Source organism: Rattus rattus, chromosome 2, assembly GCF_011064425.1.
Source record: "Rattus rattus isolate New Zealand chromosome 2, Rrattus_CSIRO_v1, whole genome shotgun sequence".
Lineage (NCBI taxonomy): Eukaryota > Metazoa > Chordata > Mammalia > Rodentia > Muridae > Rattus > Rattus rattus.
The window spans coordinates 168,212,484-168,236,877 of NC_046155.1; the positions used below are offsets into that span (position 1 = coordinate 168,212,484).

Consider the following 24,394-nt stretch of genomic DNA (forward strand, 5'->3'; position numbering starts at 1 on the left):
AGTCATGGACCCCAGCTGTGATAGGGCCATGGCCCCAGCTGTGATAGGACCATGGATCCCAGCTGTGATAGGGCCATGGACCCCAGCTGTGATAGAGTCATGGACCCCAGCTGTGATAGGACCATGGACCCCAGCTGTGATAGTCATGGACCCCAGCTGTGATAGAGTCATGGACCCCAGCTGTGATAGTCATGGACCCCAGCTGTGATAGAGTCATAGACCCCAGCTGTGATAGGACCATGGACCCCAGCTGTGATAGTCATGGACCCCAGCTGTGATAGAGTCATGGACCCCAGCTGTGATAGGACCATGGACCCCAGCTGTGATAGTCATGGACCCCAGCTGTGATAGTCATGGACCCCAGCTGTGATAGTCATGGACCCCAGCTGTGATAGGGCCATGGACCCCAGCTGTGATAGGACCATGGGCCCCAGCTGTGATAGGACCATGGACTCCAGCTGTGATAGAGTCATGGATCCCAGCTGTGATAGGACCATGGATCCCAGCTGTGATAGGACCATGGACCCCAGCTGTGATAGAGCCATGGCCCCAGCTGTGATAGGGCCATAGACCCAGACATAACACTTGGCAGCTTGGCTGGGACATCATCATAGCCTCAGGTGGTTATCCGGGCTCCTCATATCTACCTGTTCCTCACCCCCATCCCTAGTTCTATCTGTCTCCATAGTGCATGAACCACTGGGCTTCACTTTCTCTCCATCTCTCCATCACATAGTCACTCATTAAAGTAAAGCCTGTCCCGGGCAGGCGCTTGGGTGCCTTTCTTCCAGCTGCCTCAGGCTGGCAGGGGCCCTGTACATAGGAATTTTACTCGGCTACAACACCTTACACACGTGGTCCAACTCCTGTCTAAATTACACTGTATATGTATGTAAGTTGCATTCAACTCTTGTTTAAAGAAATAGATGTTCTGAAATAGCAACTATGTGGCTGTCCTCCATCTTGGCTAATGTCTTCATCAAGATGTAAGCAACCACATGACTGACAACCACTTTACTAAGGTTAAAGGGTAGCATGGCATGTGTCTTCACCAGCTTAACATTACCACATACTAAAGCAACTGTTAGAAAAGTTCTTGAGGGCTGGAGAGATGGCTCAGCGGTTAAGAGCACTGACTGCTCTTCCAGAGGCCCTGAGTTCAATTCCCAGCAACCACATGGTGACTCACAACCATCTGTAATGGGATCCAATGCCCTCTTTTGGTGTGTCTGAAGACAGCTACAGTGTACTTATATATAATAAATAGCAAATCTTAAAAAATAAAAATAAAGTTCTCAGTCCTACTGAGCTCCTAGTTATCATTGTATCTCCTTTTAGACTAAGGAAATGAGTCTCTAAAATATTTTAGATTAGTATGGATTTTGTAAAATGATAAAAATTAAAAGTTATATTTGCTACAACATATTATATATGTGGTCAACTCTCGTTTAGAATATACTGTATATAGTGATAATGTTTGTTTTTTTGTTTTTTGTTTTTTTTCAGAGCTGGGGACTGAACCCAGGGCCTTGCAGTTGCTAGGCAAGTGCTCTACCACTGAGCTAAATCCCCAACCCCTTCACACACACTCTTGATAGAGACTGTGCCAGCTCCTGGCAGCACACCTAATCTCTTCCAAAGAAGATTATGGGCACAAAAGGACTCCCCTTGGAGCTTGCTTTAAATCTGGGAAAGCCAGTGACTGGGTGAATAGTTACCATTCATTCACATTTGCCAGGACCCTATCTAAACTGGACAAGCAGGACATCTGGGACTTGATTGCCCACCTTTGCGTAACAAGGTAGGTCAGTCCCCCAAATCCATACACCACAGAAAAACCCGAGATCACCTGGGCCTGGCGGTTGAACACTGACACTGCCCTGAGACCTCTGCCGCCAACAACTACAGAGGAACCTAGTGTGATTGTCCAGTAATGGGTAAGTCACTGTCATTTCTTAATGACTCCAATCATTAGGACAGGTATGTCCCAGGGCGTTTTTGTGGCCTCCGTGTTTGGGTTGATGCCCCTTTGCTATGCATGATCAAACAGATGAAAGGTTTTGAGATGTCGGGAAGCGCTAGGGCTGGAACTGAAGTCAAATGCTTTTGTTTACGCTCAGTACAGGTTAGGTACTAATAATAGAGGTCTTCCTGTTTCCACAGACTCTGATACCCCAAGTCAGAAGTGCCTAGCTGCACCTGGAAACTCTCGAACCTGTCTCTCAGTCTTAGGATTTGGGATCTGAAGGGTGGCAGAACTCCCACTAAGACAGGCTCTTTTTGACCATACCGGTTGGCTTTGTGTGTCAACTTGACACAAGATGAAGTTATCACAGAGAAAGGATCCTCAGTTGAGGAAATGCCTCCATGAGATTCAGCTGTAAGGTGTTTTCTCAACTAGTGATCTAGTGGGGAGGGCCCAGTCCATTGTGGGTGTTGCCATCCCTGGGCTGTAGTCTTGGGTTCTAGAAGAGAGCAAGCTGAGCAAGCCAGGGGAAGCAAGCCAGGAAGAAACATCCCTCCATGGCCTCTGCATCAGCTCCTGCTTCCTGCCCTGCTTGAGTTCCAGTCCTGACTTCCTTTGGTGATGAACAGCAATGTGGAAGTGTAAGCTGAATAAACCCTTTCCTCCCCAACTTGCTTCTTGGTCATGGTGTTTGTGCAGGAATAGAAACCCTGACTAAGACATTGACTTTCCTCTTTAGGTAGCCTCTGAAGTACCAGATTGGGCATGTGAAGCCCAGGTCCTATAACTCTTAAAGCAGTCCCTCAGTGGACCTTTATAATCTATTTCATTTTAGAGGCTAAGGTAGATTGTCTGTATATTACAACAGTATAGTCCCAGAAAACCTCTGATGGAAGGTCAGCACTTAGTGTGTCATCAAAGAGAGCTGTAAAATTTTAAATCCTTGGAGCAGCCTGGCCCAGGTAAGTTGCCCTCTGCATCCTCCTCTGGGTCTGTCCATTCCAAAACAAAGAAGGTTTGACTCACCTCTGACAGAGAATGCATCTTTCATATCCAAGACAATGTACACCTGTTTCTCTGCAGCAATCAGACTCATGAAAGTATATGTGTTTGAGATCTTGGGGTGCATAGTCATGACTCTCTTACTAATTTTCCTCAGACTTTGGCTGAGTCTGTAATCACAGATCCAAGGTTTTTTGTTTTGGTTTTTTTTTCTTTTCTTTTCTTTTTTTCGGAGCTGGGGACTGAACCCAGGGCCTTGCCCTTGCTAGGCAAGCGCTCTACCACTGAGCTAAATCCCCAACCCCAGATCCCAGGTTTCTTCACAGGCAGGAGAGGTGTATTCCAAGCTGACTGGCGGGGCACTCATTTAGAGATGCCAGTCTCTCTAAGCCGGGACATATGGACTGCGATTTCCCTTTTTGTTTCCAGGGTCATCAAGTATTGCTTAATCTGGCTGGGGTAGCTGAAATGGTTAGTTGGACTTGGTGTTGAACCAGTCCTGGTGGTTTGGTTTCTGCCCTCACCCCTAGCAATCTCTGTTCTTAAGCTTAAAGATAGTCCAACCCTGGGCTGGAGAAATGGCTCAGCAGTTCAGAGTACTGACTGCTCTTCTAGAGGTCATGAGTTCAATTCCCAGCCACCACATGGTGACTCACAACCATCTTTAATGGAATCTGATGCCCTCTTCTGTGTATCTGAAAAAACAGCTACAGTGTACTCATAAAGAAAGGATAGTCCAACTCTACATTTTGTTTGGGGGCAAGACTTTCAGCTAGGAGATATTATCCTGACAAAGGATAAGATGTTAAAATTTTGCTGGGTATCTAATGTCTATGTCTCAATCAAGAAGGTGATTGTGGCTTTCAGTTTATACCAAAGGTCTTATCTCTCAGTTTTGTTGCTGTTGTTGTTGTTGTTAAATATCTTTTGAGCTACCTCCTGGACCTGGGAACTATTTATACCTTGAAATTCATCTCATTTGTATAACCTTTTTTTCTAATACCTGGGGTTGATAGGTGACAAGGCAATCTTTTTAGCAGCTGTCTTTAATCCTTCTGAAAGGGGTCTAGAGAAAATCACCTCCTCAGTCAGTGTTGGACAGAAGGGGAAATCTATTCTATCCTGGCTGCATTGGAGGTTCTTCCCAGTCAGGTGTGCTTTTCTCTACTCTTTCCACAGTTTTCCAATTAAAGTGTTATTGATTGAAAAAGACATGAACCATAAAAGAGGAAATATTTTTCTTTCTCTGTCAACTGGGTGCAACAGGTTGCTTAGAGCTTGCTGGGGAGGGAATGAAGAGATTCTTACTCCCTCCCTGTGTACATGGCAAATAGGTGGCTGGGGGGCAAAGGGGTGCTGATCAGGACCAAGGACAGTTACAAGGAGCCATCAAGGAGAAGCTAAAAACTAGCAGGTGATCTTCCTGAGATGGGTCTACCATGGACTATAAAGTTAATAACAGATTTGCTGGAAGGAAAAGCTGGGAAATTTTTTTTTTTTTTTTTTGGAGCGGGGGACGGAACCCAGGGCCTGGCGCTTCCAGGCAAGCGCTCTACCACTGAGCTAAACCCCCAACCCCGGAAATTTTTATCTGAGGAAAGATTCCTTGTATTTATTAATGTTCTTTACCTGTTATTATTAAATATATATAACAACCACTAGGTATTAGCCTACCCTTTTGAGCAGATTTCTGCAGAACTATGAGGACATACTGTCTTGCAGTGATGCTACTTAGGCAAATAGACTATTTCTTAATTCCTAAGGATGATTCTACAAGAATTCCTAAAATTATATTAGTAATTATAAATTCTTTTACAATGGGACTGCTATTTAAGTCCTCTCTGATAATCAAAACTATAACAAGAGCTCTGCAAGTCTTCAAGGGTCACCAGTTAATTGTTTCTGAGACAGCAAACAGGCATCTACATATTAGAGCACATTCCAAGTGGTTGTAAATCCATTACCCAAAGGTGATAAAAAGGATTTAGTACAGGTGCAAGAACAGAAGATAAAGTATTGACTTGTGAAACTATATGAAACTTCACTATAACTTAGTCACAGAAATTATGGTTTTTAACTTTCAACGAACCCGTTGATCCTGTGTCAGATCATGAATGTTTAGGAAGACAATTGCTCCTAATGGATATACATGGAAAACATTCTCTGTTGTAAACTTCTCATTCAATTTACAATTTGAATTTATGTGTAAACTTGTAGTGAACTTTTTACCATGTGATCATGTATTCTAAAAGATGTATAAGTGCTGAGGACAAAAAAAGGAGACAGAACTGAGCTCAAGGAAAACTTAGAAGTAAAGGCATAGCATTGGGAGTGATGGTACTGAGAGTAAGGGCATCGCTGTGACATCAGAGCAGAAAGAAAGAGCAAGATTACAAGGAGAGAACAGAGAGAACTTTTTGTTTTGTTTTGTTTTGTTTTGTTTTTGGAGCTGGGGACCGAACCCAGGGCCTTGCGCTTGCTAGACAAGCACTCTACCACTGAGCCAAATCCCCAACCCAGAGAGAACTTTTTAGAGAGAACTTTTGTAGAAACTTTTTTGGACCCCCCCAGTGAACGTGATTGTTGGGGGGAGGCAGTAATGGGGGAAGGATGGGGAGGGGAACACCCATATAGAAGGGGAGGGGGAGGGGCTAGGGGGATGTTGGCCCAGAAACCGGGAAAGGGAATAACATTCGAAATGTAAATAAGAAATATTCAGGTTAATAAAAAAAAAAAAATCCTTTGAGGGGCTGGAGAGATGGCTCAAAGGTTAAGAGCATTGACTGCTCTTCCAGAGGTCCTGAGTTCAAATTCCAGCAACCACACGGTGGCTCACAACCATCTGTAATGAGATCTGATGCCCTCTTCTGGTGTGTCTGAAGACAGCGACAGTGTACTTATATATAGTAAATAAATAAATCTTTAAAAAAAAGAAACTGTTTTGGAGAACTAAAGAACTTAGAAATAAAGGCTAAAATCACTTTCAACATGTCCCTTTTCCTTCCTGCAACTTCAACTTGCAGGATGGAAGTTAGAGCCACTCAGCTCCTGCAGAGATAGAGCAAAGGCTATTTTACTTAACCCCCTGATGATTCACTATGAGGTGCTAAACACAGAGGCTGCAGTTTCTGGCCTCAAAGGAACTCAGGCAGGTCAGCTGCAGTAGTAAAATGACTTTCTAAGTGTCTTAAGATAGGTAAACGTTTTGTTATTAAACAGCAACCCTAAGACTCACCCCCAAAGAGTCAAGTGATGAAACAAGCATCTGCTCCACAAGCCGAGGGCTGAGAAAGCAAGTTTTAGGGCTTTGGGACTCGGTGGAGCCAAGCGTTTCCATCCCCAACAAGAGGAACACAGGTCTTAAGATACAAATGGGATTTCCCCTACCAGAGAAAGTGCCTAGTCAATTCATGAAAATTGGTGAGAGTGGATCCGATTTCATTTTTCAGAAGGACTAAACCATCACTGGGTCACTTGACTCCAGAAGATGGCAAATAGATTTTCACAGAAGGTCCAGAGCAGTTTTGCACAAGAATCAGAAATCATTATCTGTCCTCATCTGTAAAACTCTTCTTCAGGTCATCTACCATCATGCCTGCTATTACAGCCAGCACCACCATAGCAACAATAGCATTCACTGTAGGAAAAGATCAGAACACAGCACAGCCCCTGAGGCTCTCGGAGCTGATCTCTAGGGCAGAAGCTGCTGCCTACAGACCCAGGAGGACTTCTCTCTCTTTCACTGTAGCACCTGTAGTTTCTAGCAAATTTCTGGTCTCTCCAGGCTCTCCATCGGCCTCTATCAGCTGTGTATGGACTTCAGTATAGCCTCTTTGAATTGAAACCTCTTTAACCCTTTCTTAGCCATATTTGTATATTACTGTGTGATATGTTAATATGTAATGGAAGTCTTCACATTGGTAACGGAGATTGGAATAAAACAGTCATGGTGGCAGTGCATGCCTTTAATCCCATCATTTGGAAGACAAAGGCAGTAGGATTTCTGTGAGTTGAAGGCCTGCCTTCTCTACAAAGCCAGTCCAAGACAGCCAGACAGCCAGGGCCATTACACAGAGAAACCCTGTCTTGAAAAATAAAAACAAAAACAAAAACAGAAAAAAAAAACAGAAACAAAGAAAGACTAGAATCAAAGAACTTGTAATTGTCACCAACCAGCTATCAAGCAAAGTTGGGATTACATGACAAATTATAACCAGCAAGACAACAGTTGTAAATTTATTGTTTATTCAATTACTGACACTGAAGAAACACACATCCACCTCTTTCAACATTGCACATACTTCACCACTCAGCATCCTGAAACATACACACATGTTCACCTGTGCTTCTATGAAACAGAAGCATGACCATACAGTATCTTACAAGGTGATAGGCATCTTCCTTCCAGTTAACTTATTTTTAGTGGTGTGATTCATGGTTGTCAACTTGACTATATCAGTAATGAACTACAACACAGAAATCGAGGGCACACTTGTGAGAGATTTTCTGCTTGATTTTGATCTAAGTGAATGTACTTCTAGTCCAAATCTTTGAGGTTGGAAGACAAACACATTTGACCTGGATCTTGAGGCTGAAAGTCTCACAACTTTAATTAGGATATCGAAGGGGAAAGACACACACTTTTATCCCAGATCTTGAGGTAGAAGGCACACCTTTAATCTGGGTCATAGCTTCTGCTGGAAATCTATACAAGGACACAGAAAAAGGAAGCTTCTGCTCTTTGCCTGCTTGCCTTCACCTTGCTGCCACATCCGTGTTAAACCAGCATCGGACACTAGGTCTTTGACATTCCAGCGAATACTGAAGACCAGCTGAGACATCCAGCCTTATGGGACTGAGCAAGTACTAGATTCTTGACCTTTCCATCCACAACTAGCCACTGTTGGACTAGCTGGACTACAGCCAGGGATATCTGGAACCCTCTTCTAGACCCCTCAGGCACCAGGCACAAAGAAAGTGCACATGTAGGCAAGACACTTGTGGTTTGAATAGAAATGGCCAAATCTATATCCACACTGGCTTCTCCTTAGGATATATACATTTGTTTTAGTTTTTGCTTTGCTTATAGAGATGGCTTCTCCATGTAGCCCTGGCTGTCCTGGAACTCACTCTATAAACCAGGCTGGCCTTAAACTCAAAGAGCTGCCTTCCTCTATCTCCAAAGTGCTGGAATTAAAGGCATGCACCACCCCACCTGAAGAATATATACATTTGTAAAAATGACAGTTTGGAAGCCAATGAAATATTTCTGAAAGTTGTAAAATTCTGGATTATTTCCTTATCTCCTTGTCTTCTGGGAAAACAGACAGTATTATTAACTGCTGAGCCATCTCATATATATATATATATATATATATATATGATATCATATATATATCAACCTAGTAAATTGTTATCAATTTTGAATCCAGGTGAGGACACATACGTGTACTTTTGATTCTTCCAACTATGTATGAAAAATTTCTCACATGTATTTTTATAAGTAGTTTCAATTTTGGCTATTTTTGTTAATGTTTCATTGTGAGCCTACCAGAGAAGATCACTCAGACACAGTTTTAGCCAACTGAAAGACTTTATTCCAGTTGTCTGGGACTATACTCAGGTATTTGCAATCTAAGTATAGCTCCCAAGTGTTTAGAGTAAGGGGCTATTAAAAGCAAACAAACAAACAAACGAACAAACAAACAAAACCCCTACATTCTGTTATTTTGCTCAATAGCCGCAGGGAAGCTTTTACATAAGCAGGCTGTTTGACAGAAGCCAAGACAAGAGGCTAACTGAAAGGAGAGGTTTGCACATGCAGGCAGTTTGACAAAAGCCAAGATAAATTAGCAAGGTCATCTTGACTTCTGGTTCATAGACTAGAGTTGGGTAATTTTCCACAAACATATGAGATGGAAGAGACCGTACTGTCTAGCCCTGTCACAGATGTATTTTATCTTAATGTCTTGGCAGAAAGCATAAATTACAGGACTTTACCTTTTGAAAATTACATTTGTTTAGCTCCTTTAAAGAGTACTTATTCACCAACAGGTGTGTTTTTGAAATCTCTGCACAAAAGCTTAAGGAATGGATTAGGAATGAAGATGTATTCATGTATGTTTTCATCCATTAGATTTTATCCATAAGGAAGTATTTGGAATTTAATATTGGAGGACTGCACGAGGCTTTTTAAAAAACTATCTGCAATACCACTTGCCTTTCATATCAGTTGCATAATGCCAATGAAAGCAAGAATACTGTAACGCTACTTTACAGAACATGACCCAAATACTCTCAAGGATTTTAATCTATCACAACCCTGTTTCCATAAGTTTGGCTAGTTCTGTGCTTACCATTAACAAACTATGCAGAAATAAACATCCAGTCTACCATCGCAGGAACACTGGGATGTTAATGGTGACAAAGAAGATACCACAGATAATTCTAGTTCTAATAACTGCTCTTTCTAAATTGACTGAGTAGCGTTTGGTTAAGTTTGTAGAACTAACATGATGAGAGTAAATTAAGAACACTGTTGACAGAGTATCTTCTCTGAACAACAGACTCCCTGCAGTCTCAATTCTCAAATGGTTTCTTGGCATCAAGAATATATAAATATTCAGATGTTGACCAAAATCTAGGGCAAATTAAAGTCCTTCTTACATTCTTTTAAGTCACAATCTTGACTTATGAATTCTCTGATGATCGGTAAAATTTCCAAAGGTTTGTCCACATTTCTTACATGCATAGGACTTCTGATGAGCATGGATTTTCTGATCTTGTGTAAGCTGACTATTTACAACAAAGGCTTTTCCACAGTCTTTAAATACATGGGGTTTCAAATATATATATATATATACTTTCTGATGAGCTTTGAGAACTGAGCTAATTCTATAAATGTTGCCACATTCCATTGCAGTCATAGTGTTTGACACCAGCATGGATTATTTTATTATGAAGAACACCTGAGGTCTAATTAAAGGTCTTTCCACATTATTTACAGTGATAAGGGTTTCATACCAGTATGAATTCTCCAATGTGTAGTAAAGACTAAACTAAATCTACATATTTTTCCACATTTCTTACCTTCACAGGGTTTTCTGAGAGCCAAAGTTACATTTCAAGTTTTAATTACTGTGCCTCAAAACACATGAAACAAAATGCTGTTAACCTGTAAGCCCCTTGCCCAAGATCAAATACTTCCTGAAATGCTGGAGGCTATTGTTTATGGGCAATAACCAGTCACATGTTTTCATTCTCCTTAGTAAATTTGTTTGCCCCAAATACACCAGATGTGCTTGATCACAAGTTGGAGAGGAAGTACATGAGAAGGAAATATATCAGGATGCACCCTGGCCGCTGATTTGACATGCAGGCGGGAGGTACATAGGCAGGAAATAAGTCAGATTATATGCTTGGCCTTGCTTGTACCTGGTGGGAAATACGTGGCCTTGTGGGATTGCCTTTCTAAGCCCCTGCAACAGAGGATTCATGGTTATTTCTGGAAACCCAAAGCTGGACCTGGCCAGAGAGTCCATAACCTGGCTAGTATTTACTTAAAGCTTACTTCAAATTTGGCTTTAAACTGTGGTGTGGTGGTTCTCTCTCCACCACCAGTGACATTAACATTTTCTTATCAGTATGAATTCTTTTACATACAGCTAGCTTAGAATTACTGAAGGTCTTTCCAGATACCTTACATCATAAGGCTTCTTATTAATATGAATTTTAGCGTGTCAAACCAAGCTTGATTTTCAATTAAAGGCCTTCCCACAGTCTTAACACTAGTCTATGGTTTCTTACCAGTGTGAATTCTTTGATGTACTTTAAGGTTTCTATCACGAGCAAAGTACTTCCCACATTCATTACATTCATAAGGCTTCTTGCCAGTATGAGTTCTAGAATGTCCAAGAAATTGATAATGATATTGAAAACCTTCTCCGCATTCCTTACACAGAAAGGGCCTCTCACCAGTATGGATTCTTTCATGGATTCTAAGAGCTGTGCCACGAACAAAGCCCTTTCCACATTCCTTGCACTCGAATGGTTTCACATCAGTATGAATTCTCTGATGTTGAGTAAGTTGGTACTGGAGTCTGAAGGCTGACCCACACTGCTCACATTCAAATGATTTCTCTCCGGTATGAATTGTCTGGTGTCGTGTGAGCTGAGCCAGCACGGTGAAGCCCTTCCCACAGTCCTTACACTCAAAGGGTCTCTCACCAGAATGAATCTTCTGATGTTGCACGAGGTTTGAGCGACGATTAAAAGTTTTCCCACACTCATTGCACTCATACGGTTTCACAGCAGCATGAATAACCCTATGCTCTAAAAGGCTGCAGGCGCGCTTGAAGGACTTCCCACATTTTTCACATTCAAAAGGTGTCTGACCCGTATGAATGGTTTTATGGTAATTAAGCTGGCTGGAGAAATGAAAACCCTTTCCACATTCATTGCATTCAAAAGGTCTCTTCCCACTATGAAAACTCTGATGACGAAGGAGATGTATATTAAGCCTAAAGACCTTCCCACACTGCTTACACTCGAAGGGTTTCTTTCCGGTGTGAATACTCTGGTGCTCAGTAAAATTCGAACGTCGGCGAAAGAATTTCCCACAATCCTTGCACTGATAGGGTTTCACATTGGTATGAATTTTCTGATGTTCACTGAGCTGGTACTTACGTCTGAAGGCCGACTCACAGAGCTTACACTTGAAGGGCTTCTCATCGGTGTGTGTTTTCTGATGCTCATTAAGGTACACCTGAAGCCTAAAGGCCTTCCCACATACATTACATTCGAAGGGCCTCTCACCAGTGTGAATGCTCTGGTGTCGTACAAGGTAAAAACCACCACTAAATATCTTCCCACACTGCTTACATTCAAATTTCTCTGAAGTATGAGTGTTCTGGTGTTGAGTGAGCTGGGCCAGAACAGTGAAGGCCTTCCCACATTCCTTACACTGAAAGGGTTTGTCACCAGAATGAATTTTCTGATGCTGCATAAGGTATGAGCGACGTTTAAAGGCTTTCCCACAGTCATCACACTCATAGGGTTTCACGCCAGCATGAATGGTCCTGTGTTCAACGAGGTGGGAGACACGGTTAAAGGACTTCCCACATTCTTCACATTCAAATGTTTTCTCACGTGTATGGATGGTTTTATGGTACTTGAGCAGGCCAGGAAGATAAAACGCCTTTCCACATTCATTGCACTTGAAAGGTTTCTCACCACTGTGAGACTTCTGATGTCTTGTAAGCAGTTGCTGGAGTCTGAAGGCCTTCCCACACTCCTTACATTCATAGGCTCTTTCTACATTGTGAGCAAGAGCCTGGCAGGTGTAAGGAGGCGTTCCGTCCTTGCTATTACTCTTTTGACCAGCATCTCCTTGACAACCCTGTAGTCCACTGAGTGTCCTGTAGTTGGGGCCATCACTAAAAGTAGACTCTTTGAGGTCAAAAGTTTTACTTAAGTGCTTTGTGCTCTGTTTGTATACGTTTATATCAGAAACATTTTCAGCTTTAAAACATGTCTTCACACCTGAAAGAAAAGGAAAAGCAAGAGTACTTTATTTTCTTGTAAGATGCTTACATATTCCAGTTAATGAACAGCCAGACTCGAACGTACTTTCTGAGGACAGAGCAGAGAGAGCAGCGGTAAGGAAAAGTGTACGTAAGACAATACAGTTAACAGTGGAACAGGTTGGAAATGGGACAACATGTCTGCCTAGCGAGATTATAACACATTATGGTGAAATAATTTTATGTGCCTCTTTGTATCCTACTAGAAATACACACTGTTTGGTAAAGGTTTTCAATCTGTGGGATGTGACGGGTAGCTCTAACCTGGTGGCACTGTGCTATTGTCTGCTTGAAAATGAACTGATCTCTCTGCCACTGAAAAGGAGGGGTATGCCCTCAGGGTCCTGGGTCATTTAACTGGGACCCTCCTATGTGCCCACTGCATATTTACTGAAAAATTTGGACCATACTATCCAAGGATGGACATCTTGTATGAGAGCTTTGGCTGCAGCTGAACTTCTGTGTGAATCAACGATGTTAACCTTGACGTCACCCATTAATGCTTTCTCTCCTCGCCACCTGTCCCACCCTTTAACATGCAAAGGTCTCCAAACACCACTCCCTTAGCGTTCTCTCTTTTGAGCTAGCTTTGGTGGAGGACATGACAGTTACCTTTCAGCCATGCCCACCTTTTAACACTTCAAGTCTCCTCCCATGACCAGTCTTGGAATTCTCCCCATCGCATTCTTGCATTGAGAATATAAAAGAGTTTTTACCTTAGCCTATACACATGCGTGAGGAAGCGCTACCCCGGGCCACTTACATATGGTATACAGATGGCAGCTCCTTGAAGGCGGACAACTCTTTCAGACACCCTAGCGGTTGACATACAGGCCATTCTGCACCAAACCAGAAGCCAACAGGCCCAATTAACAGTTCTTGCCTGAACCATTTAACTGGCAAAGGGACCATGCCTAAACCTTTAGCGGACTCCAAATATGGTTTTCCCATTTTCTTGTCACAGGCAGCTAAATCAGAAGGCACAAGCTATGAGTCACAAAAGGAGGGTCCATAACCAATTCAGACCGCATTATGGTCCTGCTGGAAGCCTCCCATCTTCCCACAGCCGCGGGAACGGTCCACTGCCGACCACACCAGGCAAACATTTCCATTACCTCCCACGGAAACAACCAAGCTGATGAGGTGGCTAGAGCTGCGGCTCTCAGAAGCCTGGGTCTCTCTCACATCTGCAAGTCACTCTCATTTTACAACCCACATTTTCATCATCATCCCCAGATACTCAACCAGGTTCATCCGATCTGGACTGTAAAGGCCTAGGAGGTAACTCTTACCTGTCCAGCCTGCCACTCTGTGCTGTTACTAATGTTATAAGGAAGTTTTCTCATGGGCTGTGACTAGGAAACTTTATCGTGCCCAAGCTGGTTACATACTCTGTTATCTTCTGTGCCCTTGGAAACCAATCACAATGGAAGTCAGTAGACCTGCTTTGTATAGTTACCCACAGTGAGCTTGGACCCAAACCAACCACCCAGCAGCATTTCTTATAGATATATAGGAGCTTTAGTGGGTTTTGCTATTATAAGCTGCCCCTGGGATGGACCCAAACGTAAAGGAGACGCCTTCACCAATATAAGAAGCTATTTGTGGGGTTGGGGATTTAGCTCAGTGGTAGAGCGCTTGCCTGGGAAGCACAAGGCCCTGGGTTGGTCCCCAGCTCCGAAAAAAAGAACCAAAAAAAAAAAAAAAAAAAAAGAAGCTATTTGAAATAAGACTTCCATTTTGAATAGGGGTCGAATAAAGTTTAAGTTCCCAAGACCTCCTTGGGAACTGACATCCTACTTGGCAGAAAGAGACATGTATGTGGGTAACTGGCATTCTGGTCGGCAAGTTAAGACATGAATGTTAGACAAGTCCCCTGCCACAGTTGAATACCTCAATGGGAGGAGGATAAGTGACCAAGGACATGTTCCTAAGGAAATCTCCTAACCCTAAATCCTGATTGGTGGAATAACTTGGCCCAGATGTTTGTAGATCACAGGCTTAAAAGATCTATAGGATTTTAGCTAAGGGTGACAGCCAGCTCCTGAGTCTGGTCGATGACCTTGATCGATCGGTCCTGGGGTATATGCTCAATAAACTATCCCTGCTCGACTGAGATAAGTGTTTGCGTGGTTTGTGAGTCTACTCCTGAACCCCGACAGTACTAGACCTTTCACCCTAATAGCCAGTCTTTGTCTTGCTTTATTAAAACTTGTTTACAGCCTTCCTCCAGGGCTCTATCCTTTATAATGACTGCTGGGCGGTGGAAGCACATGACTTTACTTCCAGCATTCAGGAGGCAGAGGCAGGTGGCTCTCTGTGAGCTCTAGGACAGCCTGGTCTATGGAGAGAGAGAGAGTTCCAGACAGCCAGGGCTACATGGAGAAATGCTCTCTCGAAAAACAAACAGAAAACTATCACTGCTTATAGTTTTGCCAAACTCCTAATCCTACCTCCAGGCATCAGAGACTCCTTTCCGTTTTCACCAAGCCAGGGGATCCCTCCCTGGGTCAGCTTCACCCACCTGTCTACGGTTAGACATTTCAGGTAACCTTTCAGTCCCAGTACACACATTCTCAGGCTGGGCAGGGGCTTTCCCCGCCATGTATAAAAGATCACAGTTTCTGATCTCCTTTTTAGCGAGATCATCCCATTTCAAAGTCACAACCTCCCTTCAATCAGACAATGGTCATGAATTTACCTCTTACATTTCTCAAACTTTAGTCAAAGCCCTGAACACCCCTTGCCGTCCTCAGTCTTCAGATCAGGTCCAATGAGCAGATTGCTGGTGCAGGATGTTTGATCACACGGTGAACCCCAAGCTTGTGCCCTGGCACACACTTTTATCGGAGAGCTTTCTGTTTATTGTAAACAACTGTGGTGTGGCTCAGCCCTAGCACACATCTCTAATCCAAAGAGCTTTCTGTAAACGGGATTAAATAAAGTCAATGACAGGTCAAGAGCCAAGCAGCCAGCCAGTGGGGAGTGAACAAGTAAACAGAAAGGAGGGTCTTTGAGTTGAACGGTATTTCCGACAGCGAGGAGAAGGAGAAAGAGCTTTCTTTCTGGGACGTCTGTGGAGCAGACGGGTCAGCTGGGTGTTTTCTCTGCCCCTCTTGAGCTAGCAGGCTTTTACCCTAGCATCTGGAGTCTTCATTGGTAAAATCAAACGTTTGGGATTTGTTTTTAAAACAACAAATCAACTTTCTCAAAAACATCCTTCTCAAACTCTCCCAAGAGCTTCTTGTCGATTAAATAAAACTCCTGCTGTTGGCTTTCCTTTAATTAAAAGCCCTCATGGTGAAACCTCTCTTCATCTCTCCTTTTGAGCTCATGTATGGATGGTCAATTCTGCCTCCTGGTCTCATGGCTCAGCCCTTGCCTCTCCCGGATGAAGTTCTTACACCCTTCTCATGTTACCTTCCCTCTTTCCTTTGGAACGCATCCACCACCATTGGCCTCAGCCTTATCCTGAACCCTGTGAGAAAACTCTGCTACTTAAGTCCACCCTGGACCAGATAGCCTTCTGAGGCTTGGCACACAATGGAAGACTCCCTTCTTTCGAGGGGCTTTCCCTTCTCTGACCTTGTCTGGGGAATTCAACCCTCACGAAATGCCCTACCCCAGGAAAGTCACATAGCCTCAGATTACAGATCAACTTCCTTCCTCCTGATGAGAACCCATTCAGCCAGCACCTGAGATTCCTGAAATGCTTCCCCATGCTAATGAGGCATTCCAGTGCCCTAAGTCTTCAGCCAATGACCTTTACCCATCCTGGACGTTTCTACCCCCTACTCCCCAGATTATATAAGCCTTGAATCACCCCAAGTAAGGTTGATCTGCCTCCTTGCAGCTCGTCCTGGTGTGGTCATTTCACTGTATGTACTCACGGGCTTTCCCAGCACCCCTGTCCGCCCCATTCATCATCCTATCACCAATGATCCTGAGGGCAGGGAGAGCCACAGAACCACTTTCCTCTTCCATCAACATTGGGGACTTGGCTAGTCCTCCCTACCTTCCCAGACACAATCTCCTTTTTTTCTCCCAAACGGATAGGCCCCTTTAGGGCCATCCTTAATAGTCCAACTGCCACTACACTCAATGGCTTCCCTCACGGTACTCATATTTCTCATCTCAAGCTCTTTTTTAACAGTCCCACCCCAACTGGACCATCTCTCTTAAGTTTCAGAAGACACCAAGGTTGGCCAGCCTGCCTCCCATCTCAGCAGCCGTCTCATACACCTGCCAAGACCAAAGCCTGACCCTGTTAGGTTACGACAGACCTCTTCTCCTTCTACTTCCTCTTGCTCATACCTGTTGGTGACTTGAGGTTCAGAAAACCAATACTCAAATGTTCAACCAGACCACTCGCATGGTGGGACCTGGAGATTGCTTACCAGCAGGTTGCCAAAGAGATACTTATCCCTATGACACCTAAATCAATTTCTAAAACACCTGTCCCCGCTCTATGCTCTATGATCAAACTAGAGATTACTATCGATATTAGCCAGACACTATGGAAGCTGCCTTTATTGGTCCTGTAAGAGATATAATGTACATAGAGGAAGACATTCTACATTTACGCAGAGTGGGGAATCTTTTAAGTTCTAACTAAGGACTTTACTATAGCGTTTATCACAGCTGCCTATCAGGCAATCAAAATGCAGAAGGTAAATATCCCACCCTCTCAACCCCTAAGCATAGACAAGGTAGAAGTGGTCCAAAGCCCCTCAAAGATCCTTACGTCCCTTTCACAGGATACCAATCCCACCTTCCTGTCACGCCGTCTCTCGTTTCACACCTTAACCTCTGCGTATGAGCTACTGAATAACGCTCGCCTGACCGCTTTGGAGAATACTGGTTGTGTGTCCCTCCTGGGTCACACTCACAAATGCCATTTGTAGCTTTGCCCGTTGTACCTTGCTACTCATTAAACTACCCTAAGCCAAGTATCACTACACCCCGTCTCTCTCCCACATCTCCGTCTTCAGTACCACAGACTCCTCAGGGACATGCTTTATGGATTCCCACAGACTACATAGATTCCCACAGACTACAGTAATACCTAAACCCTTAGTACCACCATCTAGACCCCACGTCAAACATTCATGATGCCTTGATTATCTGCGGCCTTCAAGTAGACCACTGCCTACTGGCTGGGTGGTCTGGTGGTAGGGGTGGTATCTGGTGAAGAAGCCTTGCTGATGCCCATCATTGTGGCAATGCATGGCAGACGATTGTTTCCAGTCACGTGCTTTCGCCATCCTAGCAGTCCTGGGCATAAGCGCTGGCATCACTTCCATTGGGGTGGGAGGACTGACCGCCACCCGGCAATTTACCATCATTTCCTCTCAGTTTGTCTTGGATCTCCAATGGGCGGCTCAGACCATCCTTATCCTCAAGTGCCAAACAGACTCACTGGCTACCACGATGTTATAAAGATTCCCCCATAGCCTAATAACCTTTCTTTTCCACTACCTCTGGTGGGTGGTGGGCTAAAAGGAAGGTTAAAGCAATTAAGAAGCAACATTAAAAGTAGGCTTTGAAAACAGAGTTTCAGGAGCACCTCACCCTCGCACTTTCAGTCTTTAATGTGCTGTTTGCAGCACTCAATAACACAAGATGGTCGTGTTTGCCAGGACTACACTCACGCAAAGGCGGTAAAGATCCTTCAGAAAAACAAGTCTAGAAATCACAGAAAACAATCACTGCATTCTACAATGATTTCCTCAAGGTCTAAGAACTTCTAGAAAACACTACTTCATTCCATTGACCCTAGATACAATGACTGTAATTTTTCCTCTACACTGACAAACTGCAGATAATCTCAAAAAAAAAAAAAAAAAAAAAAAAAAAAGAACACCCTCCCCCTCCCCCCGACAAAAAAGAGTTTGATGCCTCTGGCCACTTCAAGAAGTGGATTACTGACAGTCCAATATGGAACTGGATACTACCCTTCTTAACCCTCCTTTCCTTTCCCTCCCTCCCTCCCTCCCTTTCTTTCTTTCCTCCTTTTTCTTAAAGGCTTATTTATTTTATATATGAATACACTGTTGCTGTCTTCAGACACACCAGAAGAGGGCATCAGATCCCATTACAGATGGTGTGAGCCACCATGTGGTTGCTGGGAATTGAACTCAGGACCTCTGGACGAGCAGTCAGTGCTCTTAACCACTGGAGCCATCTCTCCAGCCCCCCCTTTCTTAATCCTATTATCACACCCTGTCTCAGGAACTTATCTTCAACAACAGATGCAAAACATTTATAAACTGGTTTTTAATCGGTTGCTATTAAAGGCTCACTGGCTTCTACCAATGACGCCAGAGGCCTGCAGTACCCAACTGTACCCTCACTGTGAAGCTCACCCTAGTGCCAAGGACTTCAACACCCTTGTTCAACAAGAAGTAGTCTAATGATGACACCACCCCACCCAACCCCTGATTGTTCATTAGTAATAAAAATGGGGGAATGTAGAGTAAAAGGACCAGGAAAGAACACCCTGACCGTGACTTGCCTCTGACGCCAGTGAGAGCCTTCTGTGAAGACGCAGAGTTAAAACACCTGGTGTGCCTCCCTGTGTTACAGCTTCCGCTGGTGCTGACACTGTCTTAGCATCGGTTCAGTGGTCAACAACACTGAAAAGCTCTGCCTGAGGCCCTGGGGATACAGTTCCAGCAGCCACCTGCCAGCCCAGCCCAGGGAGCTGAGCCTCTCATACCTCTGATGCTCTGCACACATGCACACACACACCACCAATGTGATGGAAACACTTTTAAAGGTTACAGAGGAAGACAGTACCTGCTCCAGTAGGAGGAAGAAATTATAACAACTTTAGGGATCTTATAGACAGAAGCCCTTCTCTGACAGCTTCTGCTTTGACCCCAACTTCCTTCCCAGGGCTCAGCCTTGTTTCCCACAGACCCTGGGCTCTGAAGGAAGTATTGTCCCCAGTGTCAGCCTGTGGAGCCTCTCTGACCACAGCTGTGCCTGACAGGGCCTGCAGGCTCCACCTCCCTCTTACTCACCTGGGCTCGGCCTGTCTGTTTTCCTTCACAGCCATCCAGGCCTTTTTCCTGCCTAGTAAGGTGATCAGGTGGCTTGGAAAGGCAACTCCCCACTTTAAAAGAGAGAAAGAAATGAGTCATAGTACAAACTTTTTGATTTGAGACTGAGTCTCTCAGTTTTCCTAGCATGTCCTGGAAGGTGATGTGTAGACCGGGCTTACCTTCATCTGCCTTGCCTGTGCCTCCCAAATGCTGGGATTAATGTGTACCTTGAAAGCCAGGTAGCAGTCCACCTTAGTCCCAGAATTTTGGGCAGATCTCTGTGAGTTTGAGGCCCGTCTGATTTACAGAATGAGTTTCAGAACAGCCAGGACTACACAGAGAAACTGTATCTCAACAACAACAACAACAACAAAAAGAAACAAACAAAAAAGTGTATTCAGCCATGACCCCCAGGTCAGATTTTTAAACATACAGACTTAATTATCATAAAGGTCTATCCAGCTTGGCACAGCCCATCATGCTATAAACCCAGATGGTGGGAATGAAGCAGGCCAGTTTGAGGTGCATAACAAGAACCTTATCTTATAGAAACAGATTTAAAACAAAACGAAAAAGGCCAAATAATACTAAGGAGAGACTTCAGAGAAGAAGGGAAAAGCAACCTAGGTAAGAAACCAGCTGCTTCTGGTTTAATCTCCTTTAAATAACAGTAGGCATTTGTCACGTAAGAGGAAAGCGTAATGGAGCAGTGAGAAGGTGAACCGTAGGCTGTACTGTGTGGTGTAGACCCCGTCTCTGCGGCTCACCACTGATGCCACTCACTTAGGCAGGGCCGTAGGATTCTATGCTCGATTTTCCATCTAAAACCGGGCATGGCGGGGCACACACAGTCACAACACATGAGGAGTGGAAGCAGGCAGGTGAGAAGTTCAAGGCCACATTTAGTGTCACAGCAAGCCCAAAGCCAGGCTACAGTACATGAGACCTGGCACCACAGAACCCCAAATAATAAAAATAATAAACTAACAATAATAATAATAATAATAATAATAATAATAATAATAATAATTCAGATGGAGCTTATGGTATCTATTGGATAGAGTTGATATTAAGTTTAAATACTATATTCAAATAATTCGAGGACTGTCTTACCTATATTAACACAGAATCATTGTTTTTTACCTTTCCATGTATTTATTTACTGAGGGTGGAACTAGGGCCTTGAGCATCCCACGGGGGAAGTGTTCTACCCTGAGTTCCATCCCCAGCCATGAAGATTGTTATCATATGGTTTTTATGCTGCCTTCTTCAGTCACACCCTATTCTTACGGATGTGCTCAATGCAAATGTCAAATTCACAGCCTAAAGCCTGCTCTACAAAGCGGGTAAAGTGTTCATTGAGGGAAACAGAATGTGTCCGGTTCTTTTTTAAATCAACCTGATTGATCCATTAGTAAGAAAATCATAAAGGTTATTGGTCTTCTATTTGGCTATGTATGCACGTGTTTGTGTATATACTAATGCATGGACAACATACGTTTAGTTCACATGAGTATGCACACAAGTGTGTGTAGGTATAAATGCACTCTTGTGGTACAGGCCACAGATCCATGTCAGGGGTCTTCCTTGACTGCTCTCCCCTTTAGCATTTGAGACAGGGTCTCTCACTGAACCGAGAGCTCACTGAGAGGACCAACAAGGGGTGGGAAAGCAGGCGCTTCATGAAGCTCCTATTTTTGATCCAACAAACCTCATTCTTTCTTTGGTATGAAGGAGGAACCCAGCTCCCTCTTTTAAAATTCTATTGACTTACATTGATTTTATTTTCTTCGTATGTAATTGTCTGCATGTATGAATGAGCCCCACATGCATGCATGATGCCCATGGAGTCCAGAAGAGGACATTAGTTTTTCTCCTGGAACTGGAGTTACAGATGGTTTTAAGACGTCTTATGGTGGTGGAAATTGAACCCAGGTCCTCTGCAAAAGCAATCAGTTCTCTTAACCACCCATGTTATCTCTCTAGCCTGTAATTATGTGTATTGATTTATTTACTTACTCATTTCATTTAGATAGCTTGTTTTGTTTGAGATAGGGACTCAGCATGTGGACCAGGCTGGCCTGGAACTCACTATGTATCTGACTGACCTGGAGCTCACAGCAATCTTCTTCCATCAGTCTTCTGAGTGAAGGAATGACAGGCATGGGACACCAAACCCAACTTCAAGTAGACATTAAAAGATGACCATGACTTTTAATCAGTCAGGAAAGCCCACAGTGCATGTGACACATCCCCCATTCCTGGGGCACAGCCTTACCCACTGAGACGAGGTGGCGGTAGGTCTCCAACATCGTGTCCCTGTATAGGACCTTCTGAGTAGCATCCAGGCAGGCCCACTCCTCCTTAGAGAAGTCAATAGCCACGTCCCTAAACGTCACTGACCCCTGAAAGAGCAAACACAGTAGAGTGAAACTGGGGAAGCTTTCAGGATGGAAAGACAGAAGGGAAAGGATTCAGGCGAGGGAAGGGAGCCATAAGGAAATGCTCCAGGCCCCTGACTGCACGAGCTCCCCATAAACCACGACTGTGCCCTCCCCACATATCCAATAATGTGCCTCCTACTCCATCCATATCCTTCAGGTTACCCCACAGAAGAGAAATGTCACCTGGGGTCAGGGTGAATTACGTAAGGAATGCTGTGGGTCCTACAGTTTATGATATTAGATGATATAAAGATTTGCTGTCATGAGAATGATTTTTATAATTATGTAAGATCCATAAGCAGACTATACATATTATATGGATATTAGGTTTAACCTTTTCTGTTTATACCTTTTTAAAAATACTTTCCAGGTGACAATGTGTCTCAGGCCTTCCCTGACTCTGGAGACTGCAATCACCTCCCTGTCACAGCCTGGATGACCTTTCCCCTGATCGCTGAACTCTCTCCTAAAGCAAGTCACCTCCTCACACATACACAGGGGACACTCACTCTCATGCACTGGGTCATCAGCCTGACAACACACAGATGTCAATCAGGTTTCCCAGGGCAGTCAAATGAGGCCATCACCTCAAAGCTCTGAGGCCCCCAAAGCCCCTGTTTCCCTGTGGGACTGACACCTCCGCTGCAGGGACAGTCCTCCCTGAGCACAGACCAAGCAGAGAGCACCCCTGGAGGAATGCACTCAAAGACAACCCCAGTCCCAGCTGGGAAGAGGCACCCACAGGAAGTGCTCAGACCTGCCAACCCTCACTGTAAAGGGGCAGACTGGGCTGGGGGACTCCAGATCCTTGGGAAGCTTCAAGAGGGAAAGACGGGAAGGAGTCACCTAAGCCGAAAGTCCCCCTGTGTCAAGGAGAAAAACACCAACTTACACAGACCGTGTGTTGAGAACTGGAGCTGGCCATTCTTCTTCAGGCTTCCTCCCCTGGGGACAAAAAGAAAGCCTGTCATTGGGTTGTGACTTGATGTTCCCAGGCTGACTTCTGTCACTGTGACTCAACAACTACATTTATTCCTCAAGCATCCCCACTCACTCTCTCCCCTCCCACGATCACAGCCTCCCACACACAGATTAGCAGCACCCAGGAGTCTACACAAAGCCCACCCTCTCCTAACCCAGACAACGCATTACAGAGGGTCAGCGTGGGAGTGCAGGGCATACACATGCCTGCCCTGAACTTCCTCCAGGAGATGCCAGCAGCAGGGACCCCATCTTCCACCCTGAGATCCAGCCAGCCCTGCCCCTGGGCCGCTCCTCCTCCTGTGAGCAGATCTTCCTACTGGAACCCCACCTATCAAGGCTGGTGGGGCTTACAGCATCCAAATGGCGCCTCCTTTGAACACTCAGGGCTGAAGCACAGCAGGGCTGGAGGGGCTGCAGCTGCAAGGCTCAGGCAGGGCCAGCATCCTGTACCCACGTTCAGTAAATGGACTGCGTGAGGACTGCCCTGTGCTCTGTACTACACTCAGCAGCACTGACCTCTGCTCACAAGCCCTGAGCAGCACACACAACCCTCAGACTCCCTGAGATGCTGCACGGGAGCAGCCATCACCCAACAGGGATCCGGTGCTCTAGCCGACAGGTCTAAGCCTAGGTTCAGTACACTGTGGGATTGTTCATCTGTTTTTGAGACAGAGTCTCCTGTATGCCAGGCTGGCCTTGAACTCCTAATGCTCCTTCCTTCTTCTTCCTCTCAACCACACATCTGATAATCTTATTTTATGTTTCTATATACCCGCCCCCAAATTTTACAAAGAAAATTTCCTTCAATCTTTACCCTTCCTTCCCTCCTGCCTCTGCATACACCGGGCTAGCCAGCCTGCCAGGGATTCTCTCGTCCCCTCCCGTCTTGCCATAGGAGGGCTGGGACTGCAGACGTGCACTGCTGCATCTGGCACTGCACAGCTCCATGCTTGTATGCACTGCACCCACTGAGCCATCTCCACCACACACATTTATGCATTCTACGATATTTATAATATTTATACATTGTACACACGTCCAGGAGATATTTACACTCCCACCATCCTTCCAGCACCATTCCCACAGCCGTGATCTGCGACCCCACCAACAGACGAACGGACAAAGCACATGGACAATGAGGTCCACACACAGTGAAGCACTTAATACACTATGGATGCACACAGAGAACAACAAGTGCAACAAGGTAAAGAGAAAGACAAAGGCTGGGGCTGGGGGATGGCTCAGGGGCTGAGAGCTGCTATGGCTTTTCCAAAGGACAGAGCTCAGTCCCCTGAGAGCTCACAGCACCTGCAACTCCAGCTCCCGTGGATCCTATTCCTCAGGCCCCTGAAGTCACCTGTGCTCATGGAC

At 44.6% G+C, this 24,394-nt stretch overlaps 1 protein-coding gene across 1 annotated transcript in view; it reads right to left on the minus strand.

Annotated features, from left to right (window-relative positions):
* Nucleotides 1-9,836: 9,836 nt before the first annotated feature.
* The window catches only part of LOC116892416 (zinc finger protein 60-like), an 18,704-nt gene continuing 4,146 nt past the window's right edge, over nt 9,837-24,394 (minus strand). The window contains 6 exon segments of the mRNA XM_032894097.1: nt 9,837-12,508; nt 19,575-19,597; nt 19,599-19,643; nt 19,645-19,666; nt 21,874-22,000; nt 22,932-22,984. Coding sequence (XP_032749988.1) covers nt 10,761-12,508; nt 19,575-19,597; nt 19,599-19,643; nt 19,645-19,666; nt 21,874-22,000; nt 22,932-22,964 — 1,998 coding nt within the window. The 5' untranslated portion in view covers nt 22,965-22,984 and the 3' untranslated portion in view covers nt 9,837-10,760.